At 37.6% G+C, this 11,307-nt stretch overlaps 1 protein-coding gene and 1 long non-coding RNA gene across 3 annotated transcripts; one reads left to right on the top strand and one right to left on the bottom strand.

Moving 5' to 3' along the window:
* Window positions 1-3,177: 3,177 nt before the first annotated feature.
* Window positions 3,178-4,402, top strand: LOC106412396. Its single transcript, XM_013853315.3, has one exon. The coding sequence runs from the start codon at window positions 3,244-3,246 to the stop codon at window positions 4,141-4,143; it is 900 nt and encodes a 299-aa protein (XP_013708769.2). The 5' UTR covers window positions 3,178-3,243; the 3' UTR covers window positions 4,144-4,402.
* Window positions 4,403-7,550: 3,148 nt separating this feature from the next.
* On the bottom strand, window positions 7,551-11,050 carry LOC106414833. 2 transcript variants are annotated; one of them, XR_001282944.3, is made up of 8 exons: window positions 10,322-11,050; window positions 9,978-10,226; window positions 9,767-9,882; window positions 9,627-9,665; window positions 9,133-9,219; window positions 8,901-8,972; window positions 8,413-8,818; window positions 7,551-8,274 (listed from the first exon to the last, which is right to left on the bottom strand). It is a non-coding gene; the product is annotated as an uncharacterized LOC106414833 (long non-coding RNA). The 2 variants fall into 2 exon arrangements; XR_007338450.1 differs by having other exon boundaries at window positions 9,978-11,050.
* Between the last annotated feature and the right edge of the window lie 257 nt (window positions 11,051-11,307).

Here is an 11,307-nt window from a genome sequence, read left to right as displayed (position 1 = left end):
ATATACATCTTACCAAAGATAAGAGGGTATATGCAAAAAATTATTCGCCGCAGTGGCGAGGTTTTGGTGTAGCACTAAAGATAATAACCGCGGTATACATTGGATTGCATGAGATAAAATTTGTGTTTCTCTTGATAAAAGAGGGCTAGGATTTGGAGACTTTAGAGACTTCAATCTTGCTCTGTTCGCGAAACAGGTCTGACGCTTGCTAGTGTTTCCAGACTCTCTTCTTGCGCGTGTTCTTAAAGGTCGATACTACCGTCATTTGAACCCATTGCAAACTAGTAAAGCATCAACGCCATCTTATGGCTGGAGAAGTCTGATGGCTGCAAAACATATTCTGGAGGAGAACGTCTGTAGAACAATAGGGACAGGAGCAGAGACAAGCGTATGGGACGATGCTTGGATCCCGGAAGAAGTGGCAAGACCAGCTCGTAAAGTTGGAATGTTTTTCAAGCGGATTTCGATGCAGACCTTCGAGTGCACCACCTAATAAGACGATATTCCAACTATCTTGGATATTAAAATTAGCAAATCAGGGAGAAGAGACGGATATTGTTGGAAACATACAACGTCGGGAGCATACACGGTCCAATCAGGCTATGATATCGCAGTTGAACAAAGACGAAACCATAACTCTATGCCGATAGTAGAACCCAGTGTCATGGCGCTGAAATAAAGAGTTTGGAAGAAAAAGACAGCGAGGAAGATCAAACACTTTATTTGGCAGGCCCTAGCAGGTTTTGTTTCATCGGCAAGTAAGCTGGTGGAGCGACACTGTGGTACATATCCTTCGTGCCAGAGATGCGGTGCTCAAATGGATAATATTAATCATATCCTCTTCGAGTGTCCACCACCACTTCAGTGTTGGGCTCTGTCACCGATCCCCTCCGCTCCGGGTCTATTCCTGTGTACGTCTCTATTCTCAAATGCCGACTTCCTTTTAACTCAAGTTGCGACAGCGAATAACCAGAGAGATGGCTTCTCTATTTTCACATGGCTTGTGTGGTATATCTGGAAAGCGAGAAACAAGAAATGCTTCAATGAAAAAGATATACCCCCCTCGACACACTTCATGCAACATCCCAAGAAGCGGAATCATGGAGAGTGGCTCAACTTGGAGACATCCTGGAAGAAGTAGAAGACGAAACTAGTGCGGAAACACGACAAACAGCTCCAGTACAGGTAGATACTGGACTTCGTTACAAATGTCAAGTAGATGGATCTTGGTCTGAGAAAGACAAATGGATGGGAATGGGCTTCACCCTGGTCGAGGCTGGTGTAGTAATCTTGCAGGGACAAAAATGCACCCACCGTGCGCAATCACCATTGAAGACGGAGGCGGAAGCACTCATATGGTCTCTGAGTGAAATGAAGAACCGAGGTTGGGATGGAGTTACCGTGGAGTCAGATTGCCAACAACTGATAAACATCATTCTTAATGAAACTGGATGGCCCTCTCTTGCACCCGAGCTGGACGAGATTACTCTGCTTAGTACACATTTTCAAGATCTTGAATTCTCTTTTATTCCTCATACTTTAAATTTCCGTGCGGATTCGTTGGCTAAATGGGGACGATCACGAGGTAATTGCTTCTCAGTTGTAGATGTTTTGGTTCCTAATAGGCTCGCTCAAGTAGCGTACCTTAACGGACCACAGTAGTTTCTTTAATAAAGGTTGGAAGATGACAAAAAAAACAAGTCGTAGTACATAAAAGTAAACGTGGTTAGACTGTGTGATCAATATCCTAAAACGTAAACATAAATCTTTTAATTACCCGTTCCATATGTATAAGAGCAGCCTCATCGGACAAACAAATACTGAAAAGAGATTCTTAGAGCATTAATATCGGTGCCTCTTAAGGCTGACTCTTCTAAAAAAAAAAAATTTAAAATCATATGGGTCCCACCATTAATTAAAACCTGCCTCTTCTACCTCTTCCGTAAGAGGTGAGTTCGTGAGGATTTTATCACTTTTCGCAGGCCCCATTGACACGTGGCTGCCCGTGATTGGTCAATTTTTAATTTTTTTTTTTTAAATCGAACAAAACAAAAAAATAATAATAATAAAAAAAAATTAAAACCCACTCTCCCTCCCCTTGCGTTAATGCTGCTCTTAATAATTTTATGTATATTTTAATTCTCTTTTCATTATATAACTAAAGTTCATTATTTTTAAAGCAATATAACCACTAAAAATAACATGTATGAAAGACGGAAAAAGGTATTTTATAGGGTTATAATAATAAATGCTTACTTTTGAATTGATATCTCATTCTCATTCTCTTTTTATTTTTATTTTATTTTTCTTAACTAGTTATTCTTAAATGATTCAAATCCAAATGGAGGTGGTCCAATAAAATGAATATCCAAAAACATTTGAACTAATTAAGTTAAATAAATATTTTGAAATAACAAAAAGCTTGATCCAAAATACAAAATGTTCAACAAGAATGTGTTATTATAATTATATTCTTTGACATCAATAAGTTACCTTGTTTATCTAGAAACATGCAATTGACCCATAAAACGGATGTGAATAAGGAATTCCACCATCGTATATTATCTACTACTCACACTGGACCTAGTGCTCAGAGGTGGTTTGGCACCCGGATGGCAAATGAATATTTAACCTTACAAAGTACACTATTTCACTCGCGGAGTTTTACAACCTATGGTTCATATTTGTTTCTACCGGAACGATAATGAGCCACGTTTAGCATTATAACTAAAGAAACTATGAATGTAGTTTCATTTTCATTATCATTATCGAGACGATAGCTCGTAGCACGAACCAAGCTCAGACTATTATAGAAGATTAGAAAGTATATAAATGCAATAATGCAAATACAGATTTACGTTTTTCCATTTTCTTTGCCGGCGTCACATTTATCATTCTATGTGGCTGATACTATTATTACGAGGGCGAATATAAACTTTTTATTACGAATATAACTTAGGCAGAAAAGAAACGAAGAAGGGAGAAGAATAAAAAACTTTCCATGTGCAACCAACCAAAACCCTTCAAGACCAACAAAACCCAGCACTAGCGTGCTTAGCTACAACACGTGTATAGATCACAATCCTTGTAGACCAAAGCACGAGTGTAGACTCAACACGTGTTCAGTTCACAGACGTTATAAAACCCTTAACCATTGGTTCAATGTTCCTCACTTCCAGTAAAATCTTATTAGCTTATTCTCAAACATTCTTCTATACAGACTACAGAGAGAGAGAGAGAGCGATGGACAGTAGGGGAGGGTGTTGCATAGCAAGGTACGCCGGTGGAGGTGGAACGTACCATTACGATCTGTCTAAAGCAGATCGCATCATGCTTCGGTTTCGTCCCATAGCTCCCAAACCAACTAGCGACGGCAGCGGAGGAAAGCCCGTATCCAGCGGAGAGAGCGGTGGCGGAAGCTCTGATGTTTCCTTTAAAGGAGGAAGAAGAAAGAGGAAATGTCAGCAGAAAGAGAATAGTGGTAACGCCAGGAGGTGCACTCCGCGGAGAAGATCAGATAAATCCGTCGGTCACGGCGGACATACTAAGGTGACACTTTCTCTGTTACCTGAGACGCCGGATGAAGGTGATTTTACAGATCTTAAAGTGTCGGTGCCGTCGGTGGAGAAGCAGCACGGTCCATTTTGGCTGAGTTTCAGCGACGGCGGTGGGATGTTTACTCCGGCTTACCAGACGGATGTTATGTGGAGGAAGGTGGTGATTTCTTCTTGTATGACGGTGGAGCGTGTATCGGACGCCTGGATGGACGGCTATGGTCTAGGGAGGTCTGACGAAGAAAGGAAGATGAATCTTGTGAGAGACACGTGTCCTGGTTTCATATCGGACGGTTCAGGTAGAGTGACGTGGACAAACGACGCTTACAGAAAGATGGCGAGGGATAATATTCCGGAGGAAGATGGTTCACCGGAGAATATGAGCGGCGATAGTTTTCAAGTTATCGTACGGTTGGTGATGAAGGATAGGCCGATGCTAACGTACCCGGCTTTCACATGCAGGGTGAAACTACAGTTCACGTGTCAAGATCGTGAGAGAAGCTCCGTCACGGTGCCTTGCGACGCTTGGAAGATGGACAATGGAGGTTTCGCTTGGAGGCTTGACGTTAAGGCCGCTTTGTGCCTTTGACCGGTAGTGAAAATGTACACTGTAAGATCAGTATAGTGACGATCAGCGACAAACGATCCCGATCGTTGCATTGTATGATATCCTCGAAAAATATAAGCATTTGCAAAACTTAGTTTCTATCTAGCTAGTTATTTCAAGATAATAGTTATGTCGTTTATGTTCCATCTTCTTTTATTTTCTTTTCCTCGAGTAGATTTTGTTTAGGGTTATTGTAAAAAATGCGTCTTTTTCTTCTTATTAATGGATTTCTGATTCTAGATTCCGAGATAATTATTGTTTAAAGACAAATAATGAAGGAAAATTGCAAGTGTGGAAACATAAAAAAAATTAGATGCGTTTATCCCCGGTTTCATATTTCACGGCAGGGTCGTCACAGCCCAACCATGAAAAATCCAAAAGTGGTCCACAACATGAAATGTACGTTATCTATCGCTACAAATAAATGTAGAGTTCATAAATGTACAGAACCGGTTTTGAAACACTGATGTACAGAATAATATGACTGAACTGTTTTCTATTCTTGGATTGGTATATGTCCCCCTCTTATTTAACGATTTCAATGATACCATTCAATCCGATATCTAAACCGACCTCTTTGACCAAATGCTATTTCCATTATTAAATAATACAGCTGTCGATGGATTATAATTGAGAGAGATCTTGAATCCATTCATAAAACTCAGATTTTTCTACAAATGATTTGAAACACTGAAAGTATTTATTTTTGTTACTTTCTTGAAGATACTTTTCAGTCCAACTGATTTTTTTTGTATCTTTTATTGTTTTGTCGACACTCACATTTTGAGCAAACAAGGAATATAACGGAGTGACAACCCAATAAAAAAGTGACGTGTTGATTAAACGAAACAAAAAGGAGGGTAAAGAATAAAAGTTGTACTACAGTTTAAATGTACTACAGTCTACAGACTCTACACCTGCTTTAGAAAGTGTGATATCCAATGTTACGTGGGACACCTATCATCTATGCAATAATCCAAAAATGTCACGTGTGCCAATGGTAACAATGCGCAGCTGTTTATTAAACTAAGGATACAAATGGTAACCGTCGTTTTGGTAATAAAAACGGTGCGGAATTGAAGTATGGTACAGTTCAATTGCAGTTTTTGTGGTTTGTGGGATAAATGCAATTTTGATAAAAAAAAGTACGGTTTTGATAAAAAAAATAGTGTAGTTTTGATAAAAAAAAAATAAGATAAATAAATATATTAATATAATTAGAAATTATTTCTTTAATGATAATATTATATTATTTTTGTAATTTTATATATTAAAATTCATTTTTAAAATATAAATTCATATATACTATATTTTAATTTTTTAATTCACATTAAATATTTAACATTTTGAAATAAAAGATGATATTTTAATATTTGGTGACATTGCAATTGAACTGTACCATCCTAGGTTATGGCAGCAACAAGGCTATACTCATCTTCACTTTGGTGTAGTAAGAGTTGGTTTAACTTTACATGCGAGAAAAGGTTTACCTGTCATTGCTCGAATAGCTTTGATCGACTCTCGATTAAAGTCTTACCAGCAAGTGTGCATTGGAACGGTTCAAACAACATTAAACGCAGGAACAGTATTCATAACACTGTTTCCAAACTTTAATGTTTCATTACAAGACCAAAATCTCTTAAAGACGCTTAAGGTTCAACTTCAACTGATCAGAGCAGCTATGCAAGAAAAAAGTATAGCAGCTACCTTGCATCATCAAATAATTTCATAAAAACCTCTCTCTATATTTTCTCTCTCCAATGTTCTTCTAAATTCCCAAGTTTTCCAGAACTTATCTCATCTTTGATAAGCTTTGTTTTCTATCTTCGATCGCAAGTCCCGATTATGTCTGCTGCACTAATTAAGCATAAGCGGTTCTGTCAATACGACACTGTCAACACGATTTTTGTGGGGAGGTAATTTCCTAACGGTGGTAGAGCTAGGCTAGAGTAATGCTCAGATTGCTCCCAATACTTGGAAATTACCATGCCCTCGTCTGTCAATAAGACTTTGTCAACACGACGAGCCGTTTTTACGGCTTGGCACAATGGTATCAGAGCCTAATTCTCAGACTTGCGTTATGATAGATAGAATCCTTGTTTATCACTGATTGTTTTAAGAATTCTGGAAAACATCCTCTCATAATGTCTACCTCAAACCCTACATCCATTGATTCTCAGTTTGCGATTTCTACTTTCCCTAGAAGTAAAAGCCGTTCTTCCTCTTCAAAAATAGATTCCCTATACGAAATCGAGTATGTTCCGGGCGACCAACTACCCGAAACAACCCTTCCCTTTGTAAATCCATATGAATATTTTTCAAAAAAGCCTAGCGCCTTTTCTGTTAAAGGCGTTTATGATCTCATAAAACCTTCATCAAGTCATAAAGTCATGGAATATGTCCAGTCCAACAAATTCTCATCTTGCCAAGTTCCAGCTACGGAAGAAGAGCAATTAATTTCTCTACGTCAAAGGAGAATAGCATAAATGGTTAACATTGATCGATTCAATAAAAATAGAATAAATAGCTAATAGTTGCATCAAAGTAAATATAGTTGAATTTAAAACATAAAGTTAACACTTGTTACTAAGTCATCAAGGTTAGACACCAAGTGCGCTTTATCATTTGCCATTTGTCACTAGGTTGCATAGCTTGGTCACTAAGTTACATTAGTCACCAAATTTCTTTAGCTTAAGCCATTTGTCACCAAATACACTTAGATTAGTCATCAACTTAGTAAAATGCTTTTTAATCATTTTACTCAGCCCATGGACTTGAAAATATGATGGACTTTCCGTATAGAAATGACAGCATTTACTTCACATTAGATTAGATTTCTTACTCAGTCTAATAGGCTTGTAAAATTCTATTCACACATACTTAATTTTTACTCAGTCCAATAGGCTTGTAAAAATAGTTTGAACAATCTCCACATGAATAGAAATAATCTAAACATATGCAAGACTCGAAAAAACTTATATAGACTCGACTGACTAACTTAACTAGAACTAGACAGACGAACTTTATAAGAGTACTAGTGGTTGGCCCGCCCTACGGGCGGGTGAGTTTACACTAAAACTACAACCTGATTGGTTCAGGTATGGTTTGGCCAACTATATTTTCAAGTATTTCAGTTTGTCTAAATGCCACCTGAAACATTTTGGTTGCCTCTATGGTATTCAGGTTTTAGCTCGATTTCGATTTATTTTTTGGTTTTTGGTATTTTGATTTATGGTTTTTCGGTTCTAAAGAGGAACTGTTTGGTTATTTATAAATTTTAGTTTTACTATTTTGGTTTTGTTCCTATTTATTTTAAAATGGTAGAAACTGACTAATATCCAATAAATTTTGAGTCTACTTCAGTTCTGTTTTGGTTTGTTTTTTTTGTGCAATTTTGGATAATTCGGTAAATCAAAGTTTTTTGTATTTTTCAATTAAAATATCAGATAATTTGGATAAATTTTAGATATTTTAGATTAAAATGTTCTTGGTTATATTTTTAATTACTTCGGATAAAAAAAGTATTCGGTAGTTTGATTCTTTTGAGTTTAATTTATATGTAATATTTTAAATAGATAAACTGTATTTATATTTTCATAATGTTTAATTGGTTGTATCACCTAGGCTGTCGTATGCAGCATTGGCTTACTAAGTTTTGTTTAGGTGTTAATATTTTGGACTGTCCATCGTGATCCTTTGTTGTAGTTGTAAATTATGTTGTTAAATTTTTTCCCTTGTTGGGTGCTTGTTTGTCAAGCTATGTGTGGATGTTCAACTTATTTTCTTGCAGCGGACTGAGGTCAAATAAAATATATTTTTAGAGACAATTTGGTGAAAACTGCACATAGAAAATGTGGCATTAAGCCTGAACAGGTTGATGTGAGCGACGCAGCTCTTCTTTTCTTGATAGAAAACTACTGCAGAGAAGCAGGAGTTAGAAATCTCCAGAAGCAGATTGAAAAAAAAATTCGTAAGGTAAGTTCGCTAAATATAGTACAAAACTTCTTAACTTGGATGCCAAGTAATCTGAAATTATACTGCTTTATTAACAGATTGCTCTTAAACTTGTACGCCAACAATTTCAAGTCCTCTGCTGAAGGATCCATTGAGATGCTACATGAATATTTGCGATTAAAGGAATTAGAATAAATCCACAAGAGATTAACTCCAAAATAAAGTAACAATCCAAGATGATGATGTATACTCACTATGATGATATATTAGTTAATGTTTATTATAAGACTAAATTACCGGTTGGTATAGGTCCACTATCTAGCGCTGATTGGCTTTCTTGTTAGGTTTAAGAATCTGGTGTATTCTGGCTCTCAAGGAAAGTCTTCGTTGGTTGCAGCACCACCTGGTTGCAGCACCACCTGCACCAGTTGACATTCCAGGAAAGTCTTTGGTTGGTGCATTCTGCTATGAGCTGTTTCCTGGAGCTTCATCAGATCTTTTAACATGCAGAAACCTATAGCTTGAAAATATTATATTGGCCAAAACTTTCTGATGGAATGAAGATAAGTATACACCCATAGGTCTCGGTGTTCTTCCTCTCTTGACTGCCTGATAAGTTATATTCCTCGAGCATGGAGAGTAGACGGATCTACGCACAGAAAGGTGGTTATTGTGGCTGCTCCATGGCTTCTCGAATAGCAGCCTTAGTCCCCAAATGTAACATTAATCTCAAGTTAGCAACATTCCAGGAAACTAATTCTCTATACTAATTGATGATCACTGACCTGGTTTTTGATATTCAGGTTGTCAAACTCGTGAACGCAACCTAATCTATTATCAAGCATCAAAGCACCAGCCTGTTAAAGAGTAAGATGGCATTTAGTCATAGTCAAAACATAGAAATAACATCATCAACAGAGGCCATCTCTGTTTATTGAAACTACAAAGTCTAGGTTACTTGTAAACTTCATTGTGAGGAACAATTCATCAATTCAGAAATTACAATGCAAAACTCACCAGTTTCAGGTTCTTTAGCCACAGTTGCAGTCAACGCAGCTGCAGAAGAAGACTTCCTAGATATATACACTGATCTTGGCACTATGCCTGCGGTGTCAACAAAGCGACACTGATGGGCGGACATGTTTTATAAAATATAAAAAGTAACAACAAAGCGACAAATCATTTCTTCAGGATAAGTTCTTTCACTGGGGTTGATTCAGCTTCCTATAAGTATTACCGACACAACTCAAAACAACAACAACTTTTTTGTTTTGTGTTTTATAAAATATAAAAAGTAACAACAAAGCGACAAATCATTTCTTCAGGGTAAGTTCTTTCACTGGGGTTGATTCAGCTTCCTATAAGTATTACCGACACAACTCAAAACAACAACAACTTTTTTGTTTTGTTTTAGAGATCAGACAATGAACACAATCAACACTCACCAGAAATATCGAAGGTTAAACAAAACATTATAAGTCTTTAAAAGAAGAGACTTTCATAGTAAATACCTCTCCAGTGGATTGAACGGTGCCAATTTTTTCAAAAACCTGAAACAAAAAGAAAATAAGTTATTGAGGACATTGAATCTATATAGCAAAGCTTTAATTCAATATATCAATGGCAAATCTTCTCGTATCAATGTGTATACCTTCACTCTTTCAACGATGACTAAGGGTCCCACAACAGCTGAGAAAGTTCTGTACTTTACATTTATAAGATCTTGATATCGGTCTCTTACCAAGATGATAGGTAAACAAAAATTACCTAGACAAGACAGAATCGACTTGTTGGAAGACATATTACTTCTTCAAGGAACAGTACCAAAAGAAAAATAAACAAAAGGATTGCAAAAACTAAACCTTGCAACTGTCCTCAGCCTCAGAATTGTCCAAATGACCAATAAAGAGCTCAGCAGTAGTTTGATTTTAAATATATGAATGCTCTGAAACAGCAGCATAGGTTGGAGGCGAGCTGCAAAGTTATTGAAATCGGAGGCGTTAGGCATACTGAACAGCCTCGAATCGCTGCGTGGTCTCGCGGCCGATGTGAAAAGGTAGAAGACGAAGACAAAGATGAGACGTCGAAACCCTAGGCGTGCTTCAGATGGACTGCGATCATTGAACAAATAAGAAAACACCAGAGCCCAAAAGAGAAAACGCCAGAATCCAAAAGAGAAATGGGAAAAGAAAAAAAAAGACGTAACCAGTTAAGAGCCGACACGTGGCGACAAATGCCCACATCAAAAAGAAGGACGTGGAGGGCTGAGGTGAGAGAAAACCCCAAATTATTATTATAGATAAACGAAAAAACTAATTGTATGTGATGTAGTAGCATTTTCCAGCCCGTTTAGGATAAGTCGAGCATATGTTAGTTTGCATGTTAAGAAAAATTACTAATGTTTTAGTTTGCATGTTAAGAAAAATTACTAATGTTGTGACTTGTTTTTGCAAGGAATGAAGTTATATCGTGTCCCGTGAGCCGGTCCGCCAAGCCCATGTTAATTGCAGAGCGGATTGGTAATGCCCTAACGGGACCGCAGTATCAAACGGGACGACGCACAGAGACCCGCTGGAACTGAAGACTGCTGTGGAACGGGACAGGCCTGTAAAAGCCGGAAAACCGGACTGACATAAACGATAAAATAAGAAACGATGTTAAGGAAATATACGAATGTAAAGACGAATACAAGAACGATAAGAAATCGTATTCGCAAAGAGACATGGAGTCGAGATATGATCTCTTTCCTTAACTCAAAATATTCGCTCCGTTAGTGAGACGGAACTGTACGAATATAGAGTCCCAGGATAAAACCATGGCAGACGAATCACGCCTCACTCGTGATCGCCCTATCGAACTATAAACTCTACGAAACACTCTCGCAAAATAGACTTACGCAGAGGGATTTTTGCTGTTGGATTTAGATACGGGAAAAGTTAAGAAATGAAGGAAGAGGAGAGACCAAATTTAAAGAGACGGAGATGACCCACTTCCCGCAACAGCTGCTGCACGTGGGCGAGAATCTCGCGGAGATCGAGGGAAGTTGAGTTCCGAAACTTCTTCCTCAAGACTCTCTCTTATCTCGTTTTAAATATTCGAGAAGATAACATGCATGACGTTTTTAATTTTTAGACAAACTACTTGTCGTTTTAAATAAAATTGTATGTTGTTTTTTCCCGAAATAAATGGCAA

The sequence above is a fragment of the Brassica napus genome, chromosome A1 (genome assembly GCF_020379485.1).
Source record: "Brassica napus cultivar Da-Ae chromosome A1, Da-Ae, whole genome shotgun sequence".
Lineage (NCBI taxonomy): Eukaryota > Viridiplantae > Streptophyta > Magnoliopsida > Brassicales > Brassicaceae > Brassica > Brassica napus.
Note: the sequence above shows the minus strand (reverse complement) of the source record. Positions and strands in the feature narration are given on the sequence as shown.

Coding starts and splice junctions, on each gene's coding strand:
- LOC106412396 (XM_013853315.3), top strand. CDS start 3,244: ATGGACAGTAGGGGAGGGTGTTGCATAGCAAGGTACGCCGGTGGAGGT.